Genomic DNA, 26,717 nt, shown 5'->3' with positions numbered 1-26,717 from the left:
TTATGCCAACTGAGGTCAAATCAATGTCTTGTTTCTGAAGGACTGTTCATATGGCTTTTATTAACACTGTTAGAATTCATAAATCCATGATGAAGTGGCAATTAAAATGAATACTCATTTCAAAATTTAGACGTTTAGGAAATGCCGCTAATCAAAAGTGTTGTTTTTGTAGGAATTGTAAGATCGGAAAATTTATTTGATATAACCCTAAAGAAATCAATATTACCATGTGGTAACACAGATTTTTCTGTTTCTGAAAATGTGTGGTCCCAAGGGAAATATGTTAATTAGCCAGATACTTCAATTAAAATCTATTATGAAAAGTTGCTACTCACCGTATAATGGAGATGCTGAGTCACAGATGGGCACAACAAAAAGACTGTCACAAATAAATAAAGCTTTCGGCCAGTAAGGCCTTTGTGAATAATAGATGTAGACACACACACACACACACACACACACACACACACACACACACACACACACACACACACTCACACAAATGCAACTCACACGCAGGACTGCAGTCTCAGGCAACTGTAACCTCACTGTGAGAGCATCAGCACCAGTGCATGATGGGAGTGGCGACTCAGTAGGGGTAAGGAGGAGGCTAGGGTGGGGAGAGGAAGGGATAGTACAGTGGTGGGATGGATAGTAAAGTGCTGCAGGTTAGACAGAGGGCAGTGGAGAGGGGAGGAGGGGGGGCGGGAGGGGGGTGGGGGGAAGCATCAGAAAAAGAGAGAAGTAAAAACACTGGGTATGATGGTGGAAAGATGGCTGTGTAGTGCTGGAATGGGAATGGGGAAGAGGCTGAATGGGTGAGGGCAGTGACTAACGAAGGTTGAGGCCAGGATGATTACAGGAAAGTAGGATGTATTGCAGGGAGAATTCCCACTTGCGCAATTCAGAAAAGCTGGTGTTGGTGAGAAGGATCCATATGGCACAGGCTGTGAAGCAGTCATTGAAATGAAGGTTGTCATGTTCGGCAGCGTGTTCAGCAACAGGGTGGTCTACTTGTATCTTGGCCACAGTTTGTCTGTGGCCATTCCTGCAGACAGACTGCTTCTTGGTTGTAATGCCCACATATCATCAGCACAGTGGTTGCAGCACAGCATGTAGATGATATGACTGGTTTCACAGGTAGCCCTCCCTTTGATCAGATAGGTGATGTTTGTGACCAGACTAGAGTAGGTGATGGTGGAAGGATGTATGGGACAGGTCTTGCATCTAGGTCTATAACAGGGTTATGAGCCATGAGATAAGGGGTTGGAAGTAGGGACTGTGTAAGGATGGACAAGTATATTGTGTAGGTTCGGTGGACGGCGGAATACCACTGCACAATGAGAGGTAGTCGAAACCCTGGCGGTGAATGTAATTCAGTTGTTCCATTCCTGGGTGATACTGAATTATGACGGGAATGCTCCTCTGTGGCCAGACAGTGGGGCTTTGGGAGGTGGTGGGAGACTGGAAAGATAAGTCATGGGAGATTTGTTTTTGTACCAAGTTGGAAGGATAATTACGGTCTGTGAAAGCTTCAGTGAGACCCTCGGTATATTTCTCACATTCTGCCCCACTCCCAAATTCAGTCACGCTGGACTTGTTAAAGATCTCCTCTCCTTCTCCTGATCCCTGCAGTGGAAACACTTTTACGTCACCAACCCTACCAATTGTCAGATTCTTCCACCTACACACCTTGCCACCCCATTCCAGAAATCCAACAAGATCTCCAATCGCTACTCAAATCCTTAGTCTCATCTCTTTATTCAACCCTACCACTCTCCGTTCTCCTACCTTCTACATGCTTCCTGAAGTCCACATACCTAACCACCCAGGATGCCCCATTGTGTCTGGTCACAGCGACTCCACTGAGAGAATTTCTGCTCCCGTAGACCAACACCTTTAATCTATTATGCGGGACCTACCCTCCTATGCCAACCTATTCATGGGCCATCTAGAGGAAACATTCCAAAAAATCTCAGAATCCTAAACCCCTCACCTGGTTCAGATTCACTGATGACATCTTTGCAATCTGGATCGATGGTGGTGACACCCTATCCACATTCCTCTAGAATCTCAAAAACTTCTCCCCTATTTGTTTCACCTGGTCCTACTCAACCCAACAAGCCACCTTCCTAGATGTTGACCTCCACCTCAAAGATGGCTACAACAGTACCTCTGTCCATAGCCAACCTACTAACCACCAACAATACCTCCACTTTGACAGCTGCCATCCGTTCCATACCAAGAAGTCCCTTCCATACAGCCTAGCCACCCGTGATTGTAGCATCTGCAGTGACGAGCAGTCCCTCTTGGAATATACGGAAGGTCTCACTGAAGCCTTCACAGACCGTAGTTATCCTCCCAACCTTGTACAAAAACAAATCTCCCATGTCGTTATCTTTCCAGTCTCCCACCACCTCCCAAAGTCCCACCATCCAGCCACAAAGGAGCATTCCCATCATAACTTGGTACCATGCAGAGCTGGAGCAACTTGAATTACATTCTCCACCAGGGTTTTTACTACTTTTCATCGTGCCCTGAAATGAGAAATCCTATCCTTCCCACCCCTTCCACAGTGGTATTCCTCCATCCACCGAACCTACACAATATACAGGGTTATTACAAATGATTGAAGCGATTTCACAGCTCTACAATAACTTTATTATTTGAGATATTTTCACAATGCTTTGCACACACATACAAAAACTCAAAAAGTTTTTTTAGGCATTCACAAATGTTCGATATGTGCCCCTTTAGTGATTCGGCAGACATCAAGCCGATAATCAAGTTCCTCCCACACTCGGCGCAGCATGTCCCCATCAATGAGTTCGAAAGCATCGTTGATGCGAGCTCGCAGTTCTGGCACGTTTCTTGGTAGAGGAGGTTTAAACACTGAATCTTTCACATAACCCCACAGAAAGAAATCGCATGGGGTTAAGTCGGGAGAGCGTGGAGGCCATGACATGAATTGCTGATAATGATCTCCACCACGACCGATCCATCGGTTTTCCAATCTCTTGTTTAAGAAATGCCGAACATCATGATGGAAGTGCGGTGGAGCACCATCCTGCTGAAAGATGAAGTCAGCGCTGTCGGTCTCCAGTTGTGGCATGAGCCAATTTTCCAGCATGTCCAGATACACGTGTCCTGTAACGTTTTTTTCGCAGAAGAAAAAGGGGCTGTAAACTTTAAACCGTGAGATTGCACAAAACACATTAACTTTTGGTGAATTGCGAATTTGCTGCACGGATGCGTGAGGATTCTCTACTGCCCAGATTCGCACATTGTGTCTGTTCACTTCACCATTAAGAAAAAATGTTGCTTCATCACTGAAAACAAGTTTCGCACTGAACACATCCTCTTCCATGAGCTGTCGCAACTGCGCCGAAAATTCAAAGCGTTTGACTTTGTCATCGGGTGTCAGGGCTTGTAGCAATTGTAAACACTAAGGCTTCTGCTTTAGCCTTTTCCGTAAGATTTTCCAAACCGTCAGCTGTGGTACGTTTAGCTCCCTGCTTGCTTTATTCGTCGACTTCCGCGGGCTACGCGTGAAACTTGCCCGTACGAGTTCAACCATTTCTTCGCTCACTGCAGGCCGACCCGTTGATTTCCCCTTACAGAGGCATCCAGAAGCTTTAAACTGCGAATACCATCTCCGAATGGAGTTAGCGGTTGGTGGATCTTTGTTGAACTTCGTCCTGAAGTGTCGTTGCACTGTTATGACTGACTGATGTGAGTGCATTTCAAGCACGACATACGCTTTCTCGGCTCCTGTCGCCATTTTGTCTCACTACGCTCTCGAGCGCTCTGGCGGCAGAAACCTGAAGTGCGGCTTCAGCCGAACAAAACTTTATGAGTTTTTCTACATATCTGTAGCGTGTCGTGACCATATGTCAATGAATGGAGCTACAGTGAATTTATGAAATCGCTTCAATCATTTGTAATCGCCCTCTACCGTCCATCCTAACATAACTCCTGCTCCCAACCTCTTACCTCAGAGCTCAAACCCCTGTAATAAACCTAGATGCAAGGCCTGTTCCATACATCCTCCCACCACTAGCTACTCCAGTCCAGTCGTGAACATCACCTATCCCATCAAAGGCAGGGCTACCTGTGAAACCAATCATGTGATCTACAAGCTAAGCTGCAACCACTGTGCTGCATTCTATGTGAGCCTGACAACCAACAACCTGTATGTCCGCATGAATGGCCACCGACAAACTGTGGCCAAGAAACAAGTGGACCACCCTGTTGCTGAATATACTGCCAAACAGGACGTCATTTCAATGACTGCTTCACAGCCTGTGCCGATGGATCCTTCCCACCAATAACAGCTTTTCTGAATTGCGCAGGTGGGAACTCTCCATGCAATACATCCTATGTTCCTGTAACCCTCCTGGCCTCAACTTTCATTAGTCACTGTCCTCACCCATCCAGCCCCTTCCCTGCTCTCAATCCAGCAGCACACAGCTGTCTTTCACACTCAGTTTTTTACCTCTCTCCTTTTCCACTACTCCCCCCCTCCCCCACCTCTCCACTGCCATCTGTCTAACCTGCAGCACTTCACTGTCTGCCACCCCTACCATACTATCCCTCCCCCTTCTTGTCCTAGCCACCTCCTTACCCCCATCCAGTCGCCACTCCCATCATGCACTGATGCTGCTGCTAAAGTGTGGTTTCAGCTGCCTGAGGCTGTAGTCATGTGTGTGAGTTCCATTTGTGTGTGTGTGTGTGTGTGTGTGTGTGTGTGTGTGTGTGTGTGTGTGTGTTGTTGATGAAGGCCTTAATGGCCATAAGCTTTATTTATTTGTGTCAGGCTTTTTGTTGTGCCTCTCTGCGACTCAGCATCTCCACTATATGGTGAGTAGCACTTTCTTTTTCATAATACTGTTACATTTCATCCTGAATTTTTCATTGTTCTATTATAAAATTTCATTTCTAGAATAATCTTGGAAGATTACAACAGAAAAAGTAGGAAAAAAACGTTAGCATCTGAAAAGCCCTCCACATAATGGATCCAATATACGAGCTCACTGCGGCAATTGATCCAATAGTGAAATAAAATATTATAATTTCTTAATATATAGGCATATTAAGAAATTCTCAATATATGGGAATATTCCCCCATGAACCATGGACCTTGCCATTGATGGGCTGGCTTGCATGCATTAGTGGTACAAATAGCTATACCGTAGGTACAACCACAATGGAGGGGTATCTATTGAGAGGCCAGACAAATTTGTGGTTCCTGAAAAGAGGCAGTAGCCTTTTCAGTAGTTGCAGGGCCAGCAGTCTGGATGATGCACTGATCTGGCCGTGTAATATCAACCAAAACAGCCTTGCTGAACTAGTACTGTGAATGGCTGAAGGCAACGGGAAACTACAGCTGTAATTTTTCCCGAAAACATGCAGATCTACTGTATAGTTAGGTGTTGACGATTTCCTATAGGGTAAAATACTCCAGAGGTAAAATAGTCCCCCATTCAGATCTCTGGGCAGTGACTACTCATGAGGATGTTGTCATCAGGAGAAATAAAACTGGCATTCTACATATTGGAGTGTGGAATGTTAGATCCCTTAATCGGGCACATAGGTTAGACAATTTAAAAAGGGAAATGGATTGGTTGAAATTAGATATAGTGGGAATTAATGATGTTCGGTGGTGGGAGAAACATGACTTCTGGTCAGGTGAATAAAGGGCTATAAATACAAAGTCAAATAGGAGTAATGTAAAAGTCTGTTTAATAATGAATAAGAAAACAGAAATGCAGGTAAGCTACTATGAAAAGCAAAGTGTATGCATTATCATAGCCAAGACAGACACGAAGCCCTCTACCACAGAAGTACAAGTTTCCACGCCAACTAGCTCCACAGATAATGAGGAGATTGAAGAAATGTATGATGAAATAAAAGAAATTATTCAGGTAGTTAAAGGAGATGAAAGTTTAATTGTGATAGGGGACTGGAGTTTGACAGTAGGAAAAGGAAGAGAGAATTTTGCACAGAGAACAATTTAATCATCGCTAACACTTGGTTTAAGAATCATAAAAGAAGGTTGTTAATGGGGAGGAGACCTGCAGACGAATCAGATTTTGAATTGTAAGACATTTCCAGGGGCAGAGGTGGACTCTGACCACAATTTATTGGTTATGGACTATACAAGAAAACTGAAGAAATTGGAAAAAGGTAGGAAATTAAAAAGATAAGACCTGCGTAATTTTAAAGAACCAGTGGTTGTTGCAAGTTTCAGAGGGGGCATTAGGCAATGACTGACTAGAACAGGGGAAAGGAAATACACTATAAGGCTAATGGGTGGGTTTAAGAGATAAAATAGTGAAGGTAGCAGAGGATCAAATAGATAAAACGACAAGGTCTAGAAAAAATCTTTTGATACCACGAGAGTTATTGAATTTAACTGATGAAACAAGAAAATTTAAATAGCAGCAAATGAAGGAGGTGGAAAGGAATACAAACACTTAAAAATGAGATTGACAGGAAATGTAAAATTGCTAACACCCAAACCTCCAGATGTCAGACACTCAGATCGATATCAAACATTGTGTGTCAATAGAGTATCAACCAGAACATCGATCTAGTTTTTGTTGTGTCCTGTCATCCAGTAGAACACGTGTAAATGATAATTAAAAAAGTAACACCAGAACCACGGAGTATACAAGAAGCGCATGAGTGGGATCTTTGGTAGGTGAGTTGGTAGAGCATCAGATCATAGTACTAAAGGTCCCGAGTTTGAAACCCACTAACTGCAATTTTGAAAGCGATAATATGGAAAGGAAATTGGAAGAAGATGAAGATGAAATGGAAGATACGATACTGCAAGAAGAATTTGACAAAGCTCTGAAAGATCTAAACTGAAACAAGGCTCTGGAACTAGATGATATTCCACCAGAATTATTGAAACCCTTGGGAGAGCCAGCCATGACAAAACTATTCCAGCTGGTATGCAACATCTGTGAGACAGACAAAATACCGTCAAACTTCAAGGAGAATGTAGTAATTCTAATTCCAAAGCAAGCATTTGCTGATAAGTGTGAAAATTAGTGATCTATCAGTTTAATAAGTTGTGGCTGCAAAATACTAACACACATACTTTACAGAAGAATGGAGAAACTGATAGAAGCCAACCTAGGAGAGGATCAGTTTAGATTCTGCAATGAACACATGAGGCAGTGCTGACCCTAAGACTTATCTTAAAAAGTAGCTTAAGTAAAGGTAAACCTACTTTTATAACACTTGCAGATGAGAGAAAGCATTTGTTAATGTTGACTGGAATATTTTCTTTGAAATTCTGGAGGTATCAGGGGTAAAATACAGGGACCAAAAAGCTATTTACAACTTTTAACAAACTAGATGGCAGTTGTAAGAGGCGAGGGACATGAAAGGGAGGCAGTGGTTGAAAATGGAGTGATACAGGATTGTATCCTGTCTCTGATGTTACTCAATATGTATAGCCTATCTCTGATGTTACTCAATAAACAAGCAGTAAAGTAAACCAAAGAAAAATCTGACATTTGCCGATGACACTGCAATTCTATTAGAGACAGCAAAGGACTTGGAAGAGTAGCTGAAAGGAATGGACAGTGTCTTGAAAGGAGGATATAAGATGAACATCAACATAAGCAAAACAAGGATAATGGAATGTATTCAAATTAAATCACATGATGCAAAGGGAATCAGATTAGAAAACAAAACACTTAAAGTAATACATAAGTTTTGCTCTTTGGGCAGCAAAATAACTGATGATGGCTAAAGTAAAGAGGATATAAAATGCAGACTGCCAATGGTAAGATAAGCATTTCTGTCTTTTCTGAAGATATTTGTCTGGAGTGTAGCCATGTATGGAAGTGAAACATGGACAATAACACCTGAGATAAAAAGAATATGGTGCTACATAAGAATGCTGAAGATTAGGTGAGTTGATCACATAACTAATGACAAGGTATTGAACAGAATTGGGGAGACAAGAAATTTGTGTCACATTTTGACCAATAGAAGGGGTCGATTGATATGACACATTCTGAGACATCAAGGGATCTCCAATTCAGTACTGGAGCAAAAGTGGTTGTGGTGGTGGTGGTGGTGGTGGTGGTGGTGGTGGTGGTGGGGGGGGGGGGGGGAGTGGGGAGGGGGGGGGGGAGCAGGGGGAGACCAACAGATGAATGCAGTATGCAGATTCAGGAAGATGTAGGTTGTGGCAGTTATTCAGAGATGATAAGGCTCGAGGCTCACACAGTATAGAGTGGCTTGGAGAACTGCATCAAACAAGTTTTTGGACTGAAGACCGCAACAACATAGGAATATTAACTGTAATTACTGTGTTCTATATTATTACTGAAAATGTAGCTGAATGATATTTCGACAATTTGTAGGAAATGTGCAAAGCACATGGTAACCCTGTAAGTATATAAAGTGAGTAGCAGCTAGGAAATGTAAGGGTGAGAAACCTGGGTTAATCCATTAGCCACTCATGGTGCTCCCTCAGATTGACTGAATGTATATTACAACTCTGGTGCTTCTGAACACTATGTTTTCTCTCTCCCTCTTTTCACACACACACACACACACACACACACACACACACACACAGACAAAACTGTGTAAAATCAGTAAGTATATCATACAAGATAATAACTAGTTTCAAGAAAAACCTTCTGAGTGAGATTATTTAATAATTTAGTCATAAGTAGGAGTTACAGTTACTCTAGATCTATTAAAAAATACTGTTCAATGTTGTAACTATGAAGCAATCAATCCCCTAAATACATAATTAATATTGTTAGCTATGCAGTAAACTGGCTTATTAGCTACAGAGTATGTGACAAACTGCACGTCCCTTACAGATCTTAAGATTTTTTGGCACAAAATATGAGTACAACTTTAAACCCTGGCATCACTTGCATGCAAAAAGATGCAAGTTTAAGCAAAGATAACTGAACTGACATGAACAAATGTAAAAATTAATCTTTTTTTGAAATAACTAGCATTCAACAGAAAATAATTAAAGGAAACATTCACTAGTTTGCATTGCACTTACCTGAAAAGGAGGGCTTTGTACAAGTACACAGAGAGTGTATGATATTAATAACAAGGCCGTGAGTTGCAGCTCGCATACTCAGGGATCCTGAGCAGACTAAGAAAGTCACAGCATGAAAAAGATATGGTAAGTGGGTGGCCACATCTAAGCAGTTGTTGAAAGACAGCATAAGAAGATACCTTGCCAATATAGCTATGTCATCCCACATCATATGCTGCTCCAGGAGAGGTGTGGGTGATGAACATGTTTTGTCTAACACCTAGAAAGCAAAACAGAAGAAAATATTAAATCAATCACATCTAGGAATAAATAAATAAAAAATCACTCACAATCAATAAAATCATTCTGTTTACAATCTCACCATTTCAGGAGAGAAAGAATATAATGTAGGAAACTATAAAAGAGCAAACATAGAATAAATATGTTCGATGACTGGTCATCATGTTTTTATTATCAGGTATCAGACTGAGAGATGAAAGTACTTTGGTCAACAAGATGGAAATTATTACATTCTTAGTTCACTTCCTCAAGTTTCATATTTACTTTACCTCATATGAAAAATGCTTACTGTCTCTTATCTTTGATACTGGTAATGTAGACAGAATACAACATCATGGAAATAAGGTACAGATTGGCAGTGCATAAATGTATTCACCAATATTAATTATGATATTTACCCGGCACAGGCGCCCAATTACTTTTTTTGCTACAAGCTGAACATTTGCAGATGCCAGTGCAACAGCTGTATCTGCCATTATGTCAACCATCGGTGACCCCAGCCCACCAGTAACTGATCTGTGAATGAAGCTGTCAAGTACCATATCAATTAGTTCTGGTACCTGAAACAAGAAAGAAATTGATCACGATAATGTCTTTCTTCGAAAAGCAAAACTATATGGGAAAGTATAGCAGTAGAAACATTAATCTTAAATATAAGCAGAACAAATGTAAACAGAGAAATAACTTAATTATCTCCAGTCAAAAGAGGATTCAATTTGGATGAAAAAGCATGTTATTTCACACAAATCATTTTTAATTTTAATTGAAAGATAATACCAGTCACTAGTGAACCTAATCAAACACATCATATTTCCTCTTTAGCAAAAGACATGATCATATTTCCTTGTTTAAATTATTATCATTATTTTATTTGATAATTTGTACTCCAACAGTCAAATAATTATTTCATCTAATGATATATATATATATAATAGAGGGAAACATTCCACGTGGGAAAAATATATCTAAAAAGAAAGGCCTTTACAAATGTCTGCTTGTGTCTGTGTATGTGTGGATGGATATGTGTGTGTGTGCGAGTGTATACCTGTCCTTTTTTCCCCCTAAGGCAAGTCTTTCCGCTCCCGGGATTGGAATGACTCCTTACCCTCTCCTTTAAAACCCACTTCCTTTCGTCTTCCCCTCTCCTTCCCTCTTTCTTGATGAGGCAACAATTTGTTGCGAAAGCTTGAATTTTGTGTGTATGTTTGTGTTTGTTTGTGTGTCTATCGACCTGCCAGCGTTTTTGTTCGGTAAGTCACCTCATCTTTGTATTTATATATAATTTTTCCCATGTGGAATGTTTCCTTCCATTATATATATATATATATATATATATATATATATATATATATATATATATATGACAGCTACAAATAATGGAAGGAGTACAGGTAACAACTCACTGTATAGTTGAGGTACTGAGCTGTCATTGTGCACATAAACAATTTTGAAAACATTGCTAAGCTTTAAAATGATGTGCTTTTCCAAGTTAACTAGTATAGAATACGTACACACACACACACACACACACACACACATGCACACACCTGCATAGGTACCTTTTCTTGTCTGACTATACTGTACCAGTGCTCCACCTCAACTGCGATGAGAGGTTGAGTTGGATGGAGTGGGTGAGAGGAGAAGGTAATTAACAACTCTGTTGCAATTTATAATTTTCATAAGTCAGTGTGAATAACAACTTCATATACTTCTTCTTTTCAGTTGTTAAAAAAATGTTTTCTACAGGTCATTACTTCCTTCTATGTACTTGGAAATTCCCAAAAGTGGGCGATTCTTTTCTGTCATCCCAAATAAGATATAATGGAACAGACACAAAGTCGTTACAGCCACTGATTTCTTATAGGTCATATTTTATTTTACACTGTCTGCACATTTAACTCACTTTCAGTACCTGTCTTGTCTAGGAGTGTCTGGACACTTATTTTGGCACCACTGTCAACCTTCAAATATGAGAAGAATTTCTTTGATTTTTGTGAGAGATCTTGTGATAATATTCTGCAACAGTACCTGTTGAAGGCTTCATGCACTGCTCTCTTGACAGCCAAATGCACTTCATTTAGTACATCCATATCTATAGCCCCATGACTTGATGACTTGTTTTAGCCTATTATGTGTCTTTAGAAGTCTTTTTACAGTGACTGTGTACCATGGAGGGTCCCTCCCAACATGAACTGCTCTGCTATACTCGATTGAATTACTTTGTGATCAATGTTTCAGCGAGTCGATTGGTAGGAGCCAGCCACCAAAAAGTCATAGTTCGTTCTCAAGCACCACATGCTCACTGTGTTGCCTGTTTTGTAGGTACATGTAGTGCCTTGTGAAATGTGGCTGGCTGGACACCACTGCAATCTGTCAGTCAAAAAGTAATTTTAATCAGAGTAGAGGTACATATCTATCAAGTGCATCATTAACTATTCTTCTACACCTGACCACAGTTCTTCTACATGCTCCTTACCAGAGCTAAATGATTTGAGCTCCTTATTGAGATATAACCTACTGCCTCTTTTCTAGTTTGCTGAAAATGTAAATCCTTCTTATGTTTGTTTGCAAGGCCATCTTCTGCAGCATCTATTAAAATCAATTATTGGTTTCTCTCTCTTAAGCTTACTGCAAGTAATTACAGATAATTTTACACCAAACACATTTTGCTTTTGTTTACAAAGTATCTTTCATAGTCATTCTGCAGATATGGATACATATTTTCGTAGATTTTCAGTTGATTTAGATTAAAAGCAGTATTTCTTTATAAAGTTGGTGTGCAATTTACTTACTGTGTTTCTGCCATTTGTTCACATTTTCTGCAAAACACTGCTTCTTCCCTCTGCTTCCCTTTGCTTCAACCTCCACTAACGAACAGAGAAGGAGCAACGGTTTGCAAAATTTGTGAACAAGAGGCAGAAACACTGTAAGTAAATTGCATGCCAACCTTATAAAGGAATACTGTTTCTCGTCTAAAACAACCAAAAATGTACAAAAATATGTATACATATTGGCAAAAAAGACCACACAAGATGCTTTGTAAATAAAAGTGAAATGAGTCTGGTGTAAAATTCTCTTTAATCAATTGCAGGAAGCTCAAGTGGAGAAACCAATAATGACTGATAAATCCTTCTACTTATTTTACTTGCCCTTTGCAATTTGTTAATCACATCTGCTACAACTGCCTCATGTTCGGTGATACCAATTTCTATGTGGAGTTCCTCAAAGAGGTCAGGTCTATTTCCTGTTATTAGATCCAATACATTTCCATTGTGGGTGGGTTTCCAAACAATCTGTCCAGGGTAATTCTCAGGGAATGCATTTACTACTGTTTTACAGGATGTTCAGTCATGCCCACCACTTACAAACCTGTAATATTCCCCAGTTGATTGTTGGATGATGAAAGTCTCTTCCAACAATAAAAGTATGATTTGACTTCTTATGTACTTGTGAACTTGGGTTTTCTTCGAAGTTTTTGGATACATCTGAAGGCGAGTCTGAGGGTCAATAGAAGGATCTAATTACAAGTTTGTGCCCACCTTTGATACTGAGTCTTGTCATGAAAATCTCACAAACAATTTCAATTTCTGTTTTAGTGTATTTGAGTTTCTCGTCTACTGCGACAAGTACACCCCCTCCATTTACAATTAGCTTCTCATTCTGATACAAGCTTAAATTCTCTCCACATATCGCACTGCTATCAGTTTTGTGTTTTAAGCCACTTTCTATATCAAGTATAATGTGAGCTGCACAGCTGTTTAGAACTACTGTAAATGCTGTCATTTTGCTGTGAATGCTTCAGCAATTAATAACTAGGATTTTAATACTCTTGCCTATAGCGGGCATTTCTTTGGGTCGTTTAATCAGTAGGATTTTAATATTCTTGCCTATAGTAGGCAATTCTTTGGGTTTTGTACTGATACTTCTGGGTCATACAGCTGAAATGTCTGGAAAGAATGAAGAGCTGCCTCATCTAAAAAGCCCTTGTGTACACCCTACACACTGTCAGCCACCTTTGTCACAGCCTCTAGTGTATAGTGCGCACCTGACCCAGTTACAGGGACCCTACATTTCCCAGTCCCATGGTGCAAGTCTAGAAGGTTGCAGCCTCACCTGTCACAGAACATTGAAGTCTCTGATTCAAACCTTCTGCTCACCTCAGAACCAAGAGGACACAATTATTTCTGGGGACAACGCTGCAAATCGTGAACATCAATGAAACTTCATGAGTAAGGCTGGTCTTCTAAACTTTTTCTCCCAGTTGCTGGAATAACGCAAGTATGACCTCAAAGCCCAAATGACAGGCATGGTTTGTTCCAGTGAGTGCCACAATCAGCAGCTGGTTTCACCCTGTTCCCTCACAAAATGACCCCTTCAACATGTTGAATGAGGCCCCCACGCATTCACACTGAATATACCTGGTGTTCCTTCCTATCCCTGGAGGGTACATTATTCATCATACATTTGTACTGGTGATGATTAATCGACCCCTTCCCTTTTGTGTTTTCCTTGTCCTGACATGGGACACAGTAAGTTTCCCAGCAGGCAAAGTGGGTCTCACAACCTCAGATTAAGATTCAGTGGAACACAGCAGCTCGAACTTATTGGTTAAGGTATGACACCCTGACTTCTCCATGGTACCTGTTTCCCCTGTACAAAGCACCTAGCTCTACCAATGACACACCACTCACAATCAAATGGATGAGAAGTGATAGATCCCATACTTCCTGTAGTGGAGACAGGGTACTCAGAAGTTACAGGAGGTAAAGAAATCTGCTTGAGAACTAAATCCTTCAAAAACTACACCGATATCATATCATCTTGCAATTATCCCAGTACACTGCCCACAAACAAATCTTCCAGGCAGCATCTCTCATTTCTCCTCCCATCATTACTGGCAGCAAAGTTCTTCATTCCCTGCATTTCAGAAGCACCCCTCTTGTTACACATTACCACCCAGGCCTTGAATGCCTCAGTAGATTACTCTGCCAGAAATAAAGCTTTCTCTGACTGAACTCTGAAATGATATTATCCCTCCACACTCCGTAATGTCTCAAAATCCTCATAAAACCTTGTTATATTGACAGACCATCACCTGAAATTCAAGACAGCTATTGCAGCAACCACTGTCTGGGTAAAACATGCTGCATGTACCCACCCATTAGCTCTTTCTCAGGCCCCACTACTGGCAACACGTACAACATTACTCAGGGATACATGTTTGTAGTTTAGCAGATGATACATTGACTGCACATATTTCAGCACAGTGATGACCATCACCAAACTGTCAGAATGTAAGAATGAGCAAAAATGAACTGCCTGTCTTAGGCACACCCAGTAATTACTACTGAACACACTCTAGAGCAGGCTGTTCCAGCCGAGCTCCAGGGAGCCGGAGCGCTCCGGAGCGCTCACTGCGGCAGCTCAGAGCCCACGTGCAGGGGGAAAGCGAACTCACTGCCCCCTGGCCGCATGCAGCCGCAACTGACGCAATAATCCGTGGTCAATGACGGCTATGACTAGCTGCGGGAGCCCTGTACCTCTATTGGAGGATACCTTTCTATTCATTGAGAGGGATGGTCGTCCGCAGTGTCTTGTATGTCATAAAGTATTTAATTCTGCGAAGAGGTACAATATACAGTGACATTATACACGTCTTCACGCAGCGCACTACGATCAGGTAGAAGGCGTTGCACGCAGAGAACTGGTAGCCAGTCTTAAGAACGACGTACCAGGAGACGTAAGTTTAAAAACGGTTTCGTAATACGGAGGGTATCAAAACATGCAACATAGTTCGTGTTCTGTAATGCGTTTATAATTTTCAGGTGAATGAGAGCGGAGAAACACTACTGAATCTGCAATTCGAGCAAGCTACAGGGTCGCTCACATCACTGCGATGAGTGGCAAGCCGTTTTCGGTGGGACCACTCGTAAAATCGTGCATGGTACCTGTTGCGAATGTTTGTTTCCAAGGGAGGTGCAGGCAATTGAAGAGGTTTGCCTGTCGAAGCAAACAATGTCTCATCGAATCTGGACATGGCAGCGGATTTAGAGACAGCTCAGGAATAAGGCGGAGAGGTTTGTTGCATTTTCTCTAGTGCTTGACGAAAGAACTGACATATCGGACTGTGCTCAGCTTGCAGTCTTTGTGCGTGGTGTTGACATGGAGCTGCTAGTAACTGAAGAACTCTGGGATGTGGTACCACTCAATTACACCGCAACAGGACGTGACATTTTTGAAGCTGTTTGTGAATCAGTGGACAATATAAATTTGCCGTGGGATAAGCTCCATTCTGTAACGACAGAATGATCGGGCGTAACCAAGGTTTTGCTTCTCGTTTGAAAAATAAACTTGGGGACGAATTCGGGAAAGACATTTTGACTCTTCATTGATTTATTCACCAAGAGGCACTGTGTGCTGAAATAGTAGAGCTAGGTGGCGTAATGAATGATGTCATGAAGTGTGTGAATTTTGTGCGGCGTCACAGTATGAATCATCGCCAATTCAAAGGATTCCTGAAAGATATGGAAGCGGAGTATGGGGATATACCTTACCACAGTACTATTCGTTGGCTGAGTCGGGGAAAAGTTCTTGATGTTTTCTTTGCCATTCGTGAGGAAATATCCCTTTTCCTCGAAATGAAAGGGGAAGAAATGCGTTGTCTGAAAGATATAAAATGGACATCAGACCTGGTGTTCCTAGCTGACATAACTATGCAACTGAATAATTTAAATCTGTCATTGCAGGGCAAAGGGCAGCTAATCGTTAACATGCACGACCAGATTAAAGCGTTCATCGAAAAGTTACGTTTATTTGAGAGGCAGATGAGTAATGGACATTTAACGTTCTTCAATCGTCTCGCTTCTTTAAAACTAACTGAAGGTACTACTTTTGGCGATTATCAAGCAAAGTTAAAGCAGCTCATCACGTCGTTTGAAACACGATTCCGAGACCTCACTAGTTTGGAAATGGAACTTCAGGTGTTCAGCACTCCTTTTTCAGTTTCCCCCCGATGACTTGTCATGGTCAGTTCAATTGGAGATTATTGATTTGCAAATTTCAACTTTGTTGAAAGAGAGGTACTACAACTCGTTGGATTTGTCACGATGGTATCGTTCATTACAGCAAAAAACATTTCCCAAGCTTCACAACAATGCCGCTCAGATGATGTGCATGTTTGGATCTACGTATTGTTGTGAGCAGCTTTTCTCAGCAATGAAAAGAGTAAAAAGTAAGGAACAATCGTTTGTTCAGGATGCAACAATGAAGGCCATCCTTCGCATTAACGCTGCGATTACTTTGACGCCTGATATTTCTGATCTTGTAATGAAAAGAAAATGTCAAGCTATAGAGGCCCAATAAATTTGGTATGCAATTTCTTGCAAAACAGTTGTTTCTTATTTATTTCATGAACATCGTATTTCCTGGTGTAGCATGTCATCAGACTTAGCAGCTAAGAGTATGAAGTTGTTGATCTTGTAAGACGCAGTTGGCACTTCAAAACGCTTGCCTTGCCGCCTGCCTCAGCCAGTCGTGCCGGCCCATTTGAATGGTCGGTCACAGCGAACGACACGGCTCCCTGGAGCAGGGAGTGCTCCGCGGCTCACAACGGAGCATGATTCACAAGACTTGAATGTCAGCTAATGCATGTAGGCTATTTGTATCATCCAAACCAGCATCTTGTCCTCTGAGTTCTCAAGATGGGAACTTACTCACTCTGCTACTCTCTTGAATTCAGCCTATGTTAGCCTAACATCCACCTTCTCCCCCCCCCCCCCCCTCCCCCTCCCCCTACCCTCCCCTTTCTCCACTGGCTATTGCATTTTTGTGAATGTTTTGTTATTTATTATTCCTCTGCTTTATTCTAATTTTTCCTTTCTTTACTTTATGTGTAACTTTCTTAATACTTGTTTTTTTTTTTCTTTTATCTTTCTTCTTTACCCATCTTTGTTTCTCTCTCTCTCTCTCTCTCTCTCTCTCTCTTCTATCATTTCTAAAGTTAAGGTGGTTATTAAAGTATTATCATTGTTCTCCTATTCTTTCAAAACATTTCCCTTCATATTTGACTACCTCCCTCCTCATACTTAGAGAGGCCCTTTTAATCTGGGTGAACCCAGAGCTCTGCTCTCCTTTCTTCACTTCGCCTTTGACAATCACCCCAAACATTTTCCTATTTTCTATCCCACGAGTACAGTAAGTATTTTTTTTTAATGTTCAGTACTATGAAATGTGACTGAGTACCACCCACGACTGGAACAACTGAATCACATTCTGAGCCAGGGTTTCGACTACATCTCATCATACCCTGAAATGAGGAATGTCCTACCTACTATCCTTCGCACCCCTCCCACAGAATCCTACACACCATTGTAATGGTACTTTGACTACCGCGCCTCCGCCAATACAAAGATATAATTCACGATCACGCACGCAGAAGAGCGCTGCACCAACGACCGATTTTTATAAATAATTTTGTTCTTTTTTTTTTACTTTTGCGTACGTTTTGTTTTTAACAGCTAATTGATGACTCTCTCTCTTGTCTTGATACGAAAGATGTGTATTTTTCCGCGCTGTGTTGAATGTGTATATTACAAAGCGAGGTTGTTTCAATAGTGATTCGAGGTGGTTATCGCCAAATTTGTGAATTGATCATGACAGTGACAACTTGAAGAAGTTTTCAACAGACGGAGAAAAGTGAAAGACGGGTCGTCCTACAAGGGAATTAGGATGACAGCCATGAAGACTATATTGTAATTAGTACTGCATTTCTAACAAGGTTGTAAGGTAAATTTCCACTAGTTTCTGATGCTATTTTCGTACAGTCGCTTTTTGTAGTGTTGCCGACTCGGTCTGCCATGCACGGTCAAATTACAACACTACTTCAATCAATAATACGAAGTCCGCCTTATCCGCAACTTAAACCACCAAAATTCAAAACCCAATCAGATTTTCTATTTTATATTTTCACGGCAGAACCCCGAGTAAAGGAAACACTACACCATATAGTGGACGTGTTGAGTCGCAGTCAGACACAACAAAAAGACTTACTTTAAGTAAGCTTTCAACCAAAAAGCATTCTTCTGAATAAGAAAACACACACTTTCACGCAAAAGGAACTCACATACAAATGACCACGTGAGCAACTGTGCATGATGGGAGAAGAAGCTGCATAGTGCTGGAATGGGAACAGGGGGGGGGGGGGGGGGGGGGGCACGAGAACATAGGATATACTGCACAGAGAGTTCCCCGCTGTGCAATTCAGAGAAGCTGGTGTTGGTGGGGAGGATATAGATGTCACAGGCTGTGAAACAGTCACTGAAATGAAGAATGTCGTGTTGGGCAGCATGTTCAGCAACTGGATGTTCCATCTGTTTCTTGACCACCTGCTTTGTTAGTGCCCATTCATGTGGGACAGATAGGTTGTTGGTTGCCATGCCCATGCAGAATGAAGCACAATGATTGCAGCTTAGCTTATAGATCACATGATTGGTTTCACAAGTAACCCTGCCTTTGATGGCATAGAAGATCTTTGTGACTGGACTGGAGTAGGCGGTGGTGGGAGGACGTATGGGACAGGTCATGCACCTAGGTCTATTACAGGGATATGAGCCATGAAGCAAGGAGCTGGGAGCAAGTGTTGTGTAGTTATGGACAAGGATACTGTGTATGTTCGGTGGGCAGCAGAATACCACTGTGGGACAGATGGGAAGGATAGTAGGTAGGACATTCCTCATTTTAGGGTATGCTGAGATGTAGTCGAAACCTTGGCTCAGAATGTGATTCAGTTGTTCCAGTCCTGGGTGGTACTCAGCCACAAGGGGACTGCTTCTCTGTAATCTGAAGATGAGACTTTGGAAAATGGTGGGTGACTGAAGAAATAAGATATGATAGATCTGTTTCTGTGTATGACTGGGAGGATAATTATGGTCTGTGAAGGCCTCAGTGAGACCATGGTACACTTTGAGAGAGAATGTTTGTCACTACAGACATGAAGGTCACAGTGGTTAGGCTGTACGGAAGGGACTTCTTGGTATGGTGGAGGTATTGCTGGTGGCTTTGTTATAGACAGAGGTACCGCTATAGCCATCGTTGAGGTGAAGTTGAACATCAAGGAAGATGGCTTTTGGGTTGAGGAGGACCAGCTGAAGCAAATGGAACAGGAAGTGTTGAGGTTCTGGAGGGATGTGGATAGGGTGTCCTCACCCTCCATCCAGATCAGGAAGATGTCATCAGTGAATCTGAACAAGGAGAGGGGTTTGGGATTCTGGATGGTTAGAAGGGATTCCTCTAGATGGCCCACGAATAGGTTGGTATAAGGTGGTGCAATGCGAGTGCCCACTGTCATTAACCCAGATTTGTTTGTAGTTGAGGCATTTAAAGGAGAAGTAATTGTGGATGAGGACATAGTTGGTATAGTTGTAGGTTTGGAATCTGTCAAGCATTGGGAAAGGTAGTGTTCAATAATAACGGCAAAGCCATGGGGATTAGGGTTGTCAGTGTAAAGGGAAGCAGCATCGATAAAGACAAGCAGGGCACCAAGTAGTAAAGGAACAGGAACTGTGGAGAGTCTGTGAACGAAATGGTTGGTGTCTTTTGTATAGGTAGGCAGGTTGAGGGTAATATGCTGATGGTCGCCTACGAGAGCAGATATCCTCTTAGTGGGGGCACTGCAACTAGCTCCAACAGGGCATCCTGGATGGTTAGGTTTATGGACTGTCGGAGGCATTTAAAAGATAGGAGTGCAGGGAGTGGTATAGGTGAGGAGAGAGATAGACTCCGGCGAGTGGATCAGGGGCTGGCCTAAGGATATTATGAGAGACTGAAGATCCTAATGGGTTTCTGGAATGGGGTCACTGTGTTTGTAGGTGGCTGAATCTCTACCAGATAGTCCTTACAGTTCAAAACAATTGTGGTGGAGCCTTTGACAGAGAGTAGGATTACAAGATTGGAGTCAGTTTTTAGGTGGTACACTGCAGTTCTTTCTCAGTAATTAGTAATCCATTACCTAAAAACTGATCCCAACCTTATAATCCTGACTGCTGAGAATGGCTCAACCACTGTTGTTTTTAACTGCATGGAATATCTTGTAGAAGTACTTCGCCAGTTGTCATATTCGCACATCTACAAACCCAGCCACAGAGCTCCTGACAGTGGTACCATCACTGTTGTTTTGAATTGCACAGATTACCTGGTGGAATGTCTTCGCCAGCTGTGAGATTCGTGTACCTACAAATCCAGCCACAGTGACCCCATTCCAGAAATCCAGCAGGATCTCCAATCTCTCATCCTATCCTTAGGCCCATCCCAAAACCTCTCCCCAGAGTCTCTCTCTCCCGTCAATCCCACCACTCCTCACACTCCTCCCTTCTATATGCTTCCTAAAGTCCATAAACCCAAGCACTCACAATGCCCCATTGTGGCCAGTTACTGTGCCCCCACTGAGAGAATCTCTGCTCTCATAGACCAACACTTTCAGCTATTACCTCCAACCAACCTTCCTATAAAAGGTACCCACCATTTCCTTCACTGACTCTCCACAGTTCCTGTTCCTTTACTATATGGATTGTCACTATTTACGCTACTTTCCTTTACACTAAAATTCTCAATGCCCATGGCTTTGACGCTACTGAACACTACCTTTCCCAACACCTGAAGGATTCCAACCCTAAACCTCCTTCCTAGTCAACATGACCAACTGTATCCTCACCCACAATTACTTCTCCTTTGCAGGCAACAACTACAAACAAATCTGGGGTGGCGCAATGGGCACCCATATGGCACCATTCTATGCTAGTCTATTCATGGATAATTGGAGGAATCCTTTCTAATCACCCAGAATCCCAAATCCCTCACCTGGTTCAGATTCACTGATGACATCTTCATGATCTGGATGGAGGGTGAGGACACCCTATCCCCATTCCTCCAAAACCTCAACACCTTTTCCCCATTAACTTCACCTGATGCTCCCCAACCAAGAAGCCACTTTCCTCAATTTTGAGTTTTACCTCAAAGATGGCTACATCAGTACCTTCATCCAACCACCAGCAATACCTCCACCTCGACAGCTGCCACCCATTCCATACCAAGAAGTCCCTTCCATACAGCCTAGCCACTATGGCCTTCACATCTGTAGTGATGAGCAGTCCCTCTTGAAATATACCAATGGTCTCATTGTGTCCTTCACAAACCATAATTACCCCTCCCAACCTAGCACAGAAAAAGATCTCCCATGCCATATCTCTCCAGTCACCTACCACCTCCAAAAGTCCCATCGTCCAACCTCAGAAGAGCATTCCCCTCGTCACTCAGTACCACCCAGGAATGGAGCAATTGGATCACATTCTCAGGCAGGTTTTCAACTATCTCTCATCATGCCCTGAAATAAGGAATGTTCTACACCATCCTTCCCACCCCCCTTTACAGTGGTATTCTGCTGCCCACCAAAGCTATATAATATATTCATCCATTCCTACACAACTCTTGCTTCCGACCCCTTGCCTCATGGCTCATATCCCTGTAACAGACCTAACTGCAAGACCTGTCCCATACATTCTCCCACTACCACCTGCTCCAGTCCGTTCTTAAGTGTCACCTATGCCACCAAAGGCAAGGCTACCTGTGAAACCAGTCACGCAATCTATAACATAATCTGTGACCACTGTGCTGCAGACTCCATGGGCATGACAACCAACAACTTGTCTGTCCACATGAAAGGCCACCGACAAACTGCAACCAAGAAACAGCTGGACCACCCAGTTGCTGAGAATGCTGCCCACATGACGTTCTTCATTTCAAAGACTGCTTCACAGTCTGTGCCATCTGGATCCTTCCTACCAACATAAGCTTTCCTGAATTGCACAGGTGGGAAATCTCCCTGCAATATATCCAATGTTCTTGAAATCCCACTGGCCTGAACCTTTGATAGTCATTGTTCTTTACCCATCTATCCCCTTCCCTGTTCCCATTTGAGCACTATGCTACACAGTTTTCTACGCCACCAACACACACAATGTCTTTTTATTTCTCTCCCTTTCCAATTGCCCTCACTTGGCCACTGTCTAGCTTCCCAACTGCACCTAGATGCCCTACCCTCTCTCCACCTCATCCCTGTATGCTCCCACAATCAGAAGTTTACCATCCCCCACCCCTACCCTACTATCCTCACCCTCCCAGCCTCCTCCTTACCGCCACCACCAAGACTGCTTCTCCCATCACGCGCAATTGCTTGCAGTCTGGCCTCGGCAGCCAGAGGCAGTTGTCATGTGAGGGTTGCATTTGTGTGAAAGTGTGTGTGTGTTCTTATCCAGAAGAATGCTTTTTGGCTGCCTGTGACTCAACATTTTCACTATATGGTGAGTAGCAATGTATCCTCTTCACAATACTGTTATTCTTCCATCCCGTATTTTGCATTTTTTGATTTTTTTATATTCCTATAATTGTAATGAGGTTTTTGCCTTCTGAATGTAAGCACTGGTCAACCAACTTAGTAATGAATTAGTCAACAGCACATGACAAGCATTCAGATCTGGTAGATGTTAGCTGTCCTGATGACTTTTCTTCTGTGTAAAAGGGAAAACAGCTTGTTGTTAAATTCAGAAATAGACAGGAAAGCATGAGAGATATTAATTGCAAGGTTACATACTGGCCATCCATTAGTTTCTCTGAGAATTTAACAATTCCGTGAATGTCATTTTGCTTTTTTATAAACTTAATATCTTAGCCACATATTACACTCACTTGTCCAATGGAACCCCAAATTTTAGCCTGAATTGATGGATACATTTCTTCTTCCTCTATTGTTAAAATTATAAGTTTTTCTAAAATCTGAGCTACTTTCTGTTGCCTCTTATTTTCATCTGATGGCTTGCAAAACCTGAAAATGAAAATCAAACAGAGACTTAGTATATTAAATGTATTATTTTTTCTTAAAAAGTACTTAATAAAAAAATCAAGCAAATCAAAACAAAAGATAAAATCATGCACTCTATTAGTAATGTTCATTTAACATACTCTTGATAAGCATAAGAAGATAAATACATAAACTGCAAGTAATTTTACCTCACAAGATTTGCCAGCCAAGGAGTCATATACTCTAGACATAAGTGCTTCAGTTCAATTGTTGACACTCTGAAACCTTGGATACATTCTTCAAGAAACTCTAAAGTTAGGTGTGGTTCGTTGGTAGCAAGTTTTTCACTCACTGACTTAATAAAGATGGTGTTGTTTGATGGAATACAGAGACCTACAAAATGATATACATTAATTTACATCTTGTAGCATTGGCTTAACTGCAATTTTGAGACACTACAGCACTCATCAGTCACTAATTTCATACACACTGTGTACTGCCCCTTAAAGCATGTTATGAGATAGCTTGGAGAGGAGTAATAATTATGGTAATGGAAAGTCTTTGGTGAATATAAATAATGGAAGAAGTAGAGGTAAAAACTAACCATATAGTTCAGGGGTTAAGTGGTTGACAGGCACAAAAAAAAGGCAAAAATGTTGCTAGCTTATGCGCAAATCCTTCTTTGAAGGTAACAGAATACACATCCACACACGTAGGCTGATGAGCCAAAGCATATTGACCTCCTGCTTAACAGCATGTTGGTACACATTTGGGAAGCAATATAACAGTAATTCACGGATTCAAGAAGTTCTTGGTAGGTTTCCTGAAGTGTGTGGCATCAGATGTCTGCATGCACACAAGTCACGCAATCTTGTAAATTGCTAGCCAATGGTTTATGGATGTAGAACTTGCAGTCCAACAGCATTCCAGATGTGTTCCACTGGGTTCGTATGAGGTTAATTTGGTGACCAAGACAAACACCTAAGTTCACTATCCTACTCCTCAAAACACTGTAGCATGATTCTGGCCTCTTGACATGGACAATAATCTTGCTGGTAGGTGCCATCACCACTGAAGAAGACATCAAATAAGAACTGATATAAATGGTCTGAATAATGTTCATGTAATTCACAGCTGTAAAAATGCCTTTGACTACTACCAAAGGTCCACAGAAGCCCAAGTCAGTTGTCTTTTTTAGCATAAAACTGGCCCCACTGGCCTGCATCCACAGTATAGAGCATGTTTCGAGCAGCAACTTGCCAGGATGAAGATTTATACAGACATGACATTCGACATCTTGTAACAATAAACACATTTCCTCCAACCAGGCAATACATTTCCATTGATTTATAGTCCAATCTCAATAACCTTGTGTCCACTGAAATTATAACTGATGATGTTGCCAACATTGGGAATGTAAAGGGGTTGTCTACCGCAGAATCCGATGTTCAACTATGTGCACTTGACAGTGTGATCTGAAACACGTGTTCCTACACCAGTGTTGTAGTCTGTCATCAGATCTGCTACAGATCACCATCTATCCTGCTTCACACAGTGAGCAAGCTGCCAACCTCTCAAGTTCTGTGACAAAATGTAGACATCTGACACCTTCAACTTTTATAGTCCTGTCGTCCTCAGTTGCGTGTAATATTACGGTATATTAATAATTTTTACTTATGGACTGTCTGACAGCAACTGAATAAAACACAATTTTAGTGCCATACACATTTCGCCTTTATTTTATGCAAGGCATCATCAGTGGCAGGTTGCGTGGACAATTTCCTACATATTACGCTCCTGTTGCATTTTTGGTGTTGTTCTTCTTCTTATGAACGCCAATTTGCGGTTTTTTTCCCCATTCCACAACACTATGCACTGAACGCTTGTTTTAAAACAATGTTTTGGTTTCTGTTGCCGACTGTCATTTTGACCAAAACATTGTTTTAAAACAAGCGTTCAGTGCATAGTGCATAGTGTTGTGGAATGGGGAAAAAAACCGCAAATTGGCGTTCATAAGAAGAAGAACAACACCAAAAATGCAACAGGAGCGTAATATGTAGGAAATTGTCCACGCAACCTGCCACTGATGATGCCTTGCATAAAATAAAGGCGAAACGCGTATGGCACTAAAATTGTGTTTTATTCAGTTGCTGTCACACAGTCCATAAGTAAAAATTATTAATATACCGTAATCTGACACCTTGTTATCTACTTGTGGTTTCACTGTCCTTCAACCACTTTCCACAGATGCTCGCAACAGTAGGCCGTGAACAGCTAACCAGATTGCCACTGTACGATGCACAGTCTGCCACTGTACGGTGCACGGTGGATGGTACCCCGCACCACTACTACTCATGTTCTTTTCTTTTCCAATCGCAAATAGAGTCATAATTTCTCCTGTCTTATCTTCAAAGTCCTTACACGCAACATATGCTGGCAGCAGTAGAATCATTCGGCAGTCAGCTTCAGATGTCAGCTCTCTAAATCTTCTCAATAGTGTTCTTTGGAGAAAATGTCGCCTTCCCTCCAGGGATTCCCATTTGAGTTCCCTGAAACCTCTCCATGACACTTATGTGTAGTTCTAATCCACTAACAAATCTAGCAGCCTGCCTCTGAATTGCTACTTTAGTATTCCACACTAGTACCAATACAATAATGTAAAAGAGCAAATTATAAAAGAACATACATGTTATTCTTATCAAAACAGCACTTGAAAATAAAAAAAAAATTAAAAAATGAAGCAATATATATGTACAGATACAACTTACCTCCATATACTGATGCACAAAACTTAAGGACAGAAGTAAGTTTTGCATGATGTGTCATTGCCAACATAGCTCAATGTCACTTGGACCATACATAGAAAGAACTGCTACAGTACAGTACATAAAGTAACAGAAAGAATTTTTTAATCAAATGCTACAATTTCACTGAAGTCACTGAGATTTATGAAGATCCCCTGGACATTAACAAACACGAGACATGGTTCTTAAGATCACTACGAGCAATAACGCAGGCTCTGTAATGTGTTCCCAGGCTGGTCACAAGGTTGGCAAGGAGCACTTGTGGTAGCACATTCTGTTACTCCACCAGCATGGCTGACAATTGCTGGATGGTTGTTGATATGGACATGTTGCAATATGACTTCCCAACCTGTTAGTAACATGTTCAGTCTTATTTTGTCTTATTCAATGGGATTTAAATCCAGGAAATTGGCAGGCCAGTCCAGTCACCCAACATCCTCTCATTCCAAGAGGCACTCTGCCCGTAAGCCAGTCCATTTACCAAACATCTTCTCATTCCAAGAGCTCCTCCATCTGTGCAGTTCAATGAGGTTGCAGATTGACAACCATAAAAATACAATCAGAGCTGAATGCACCCCTGAAAAGACACACATGGTGAAGGCATACAATGTCACAATAATGTTAATGAGTGCAGCATTTTCAAAGATTTGGAGGTCAGTATGCCCATGAAAAATTAAGTCTCCCCACACTATAACACTTGGACCACCAACACAATCACGTTCAACAATGATCC

The 26,717-nt window shown here is 41.7% G+C and overlaps 1 protein-coding gene across 3 annotated transcripts in view; it reads right to left on the bottom strand.

The window, feature by feature from the left end:
• The window catches only part of LOC124795984 (neurofibromin), a 489,110-nt gene that overhangs the window by 189,028 nt on the left and 273,365 nt on the right, over positions 1 to 26,717 (bottom strand). For all 3 annotated transcript variants that reach the window (XM_047260068.1, XM_047260083.1, XM_047260076.1), the window contains 4 exons: positions 23,390 to 23,573; positions 23,069 to 23,204; positions 9,730 to 9,891; positions 9,053 to 9,311 (listed from right to left, as the gene is read on the bottom strand). In XM_047260068.1, coding sequence (XP_047116024.1) covers positions 9,053 to 9,311; positions 9,730 to 9,891; positions 23,069 to 23,204; positions 23,390 to 23,573 — 741 coding nt within the window. The remainder of the gene's footprint in view (positions 1 to 9,052; positions 9,312 to 9,729; positions 9,892 to 23,068; positions 23,205 to 23,389; positions 23,574 to 26,717) is intronic.

This window comes from Schistocerca piceifrons, chromosome 1 (assembly GCF_021461385.2).
Source record: "Schistocerca piceifrons isolate TAMUIC-IGC-003096 chromosome 1, iqSchPice1.1, whole genome shotgun sequence".
Lineage (NCBI taxonomy): Eukaryota > Metazoa > Arthropoda > Insecta > Orthoptera > Acrididae > Schistocerca > Schistocerca piceifrons.
The sequence above is the reverse complement of the archived record's forward strand: the minus strand, read 5'-3'. Positions and strand labels throughout refer to the sequence as shown.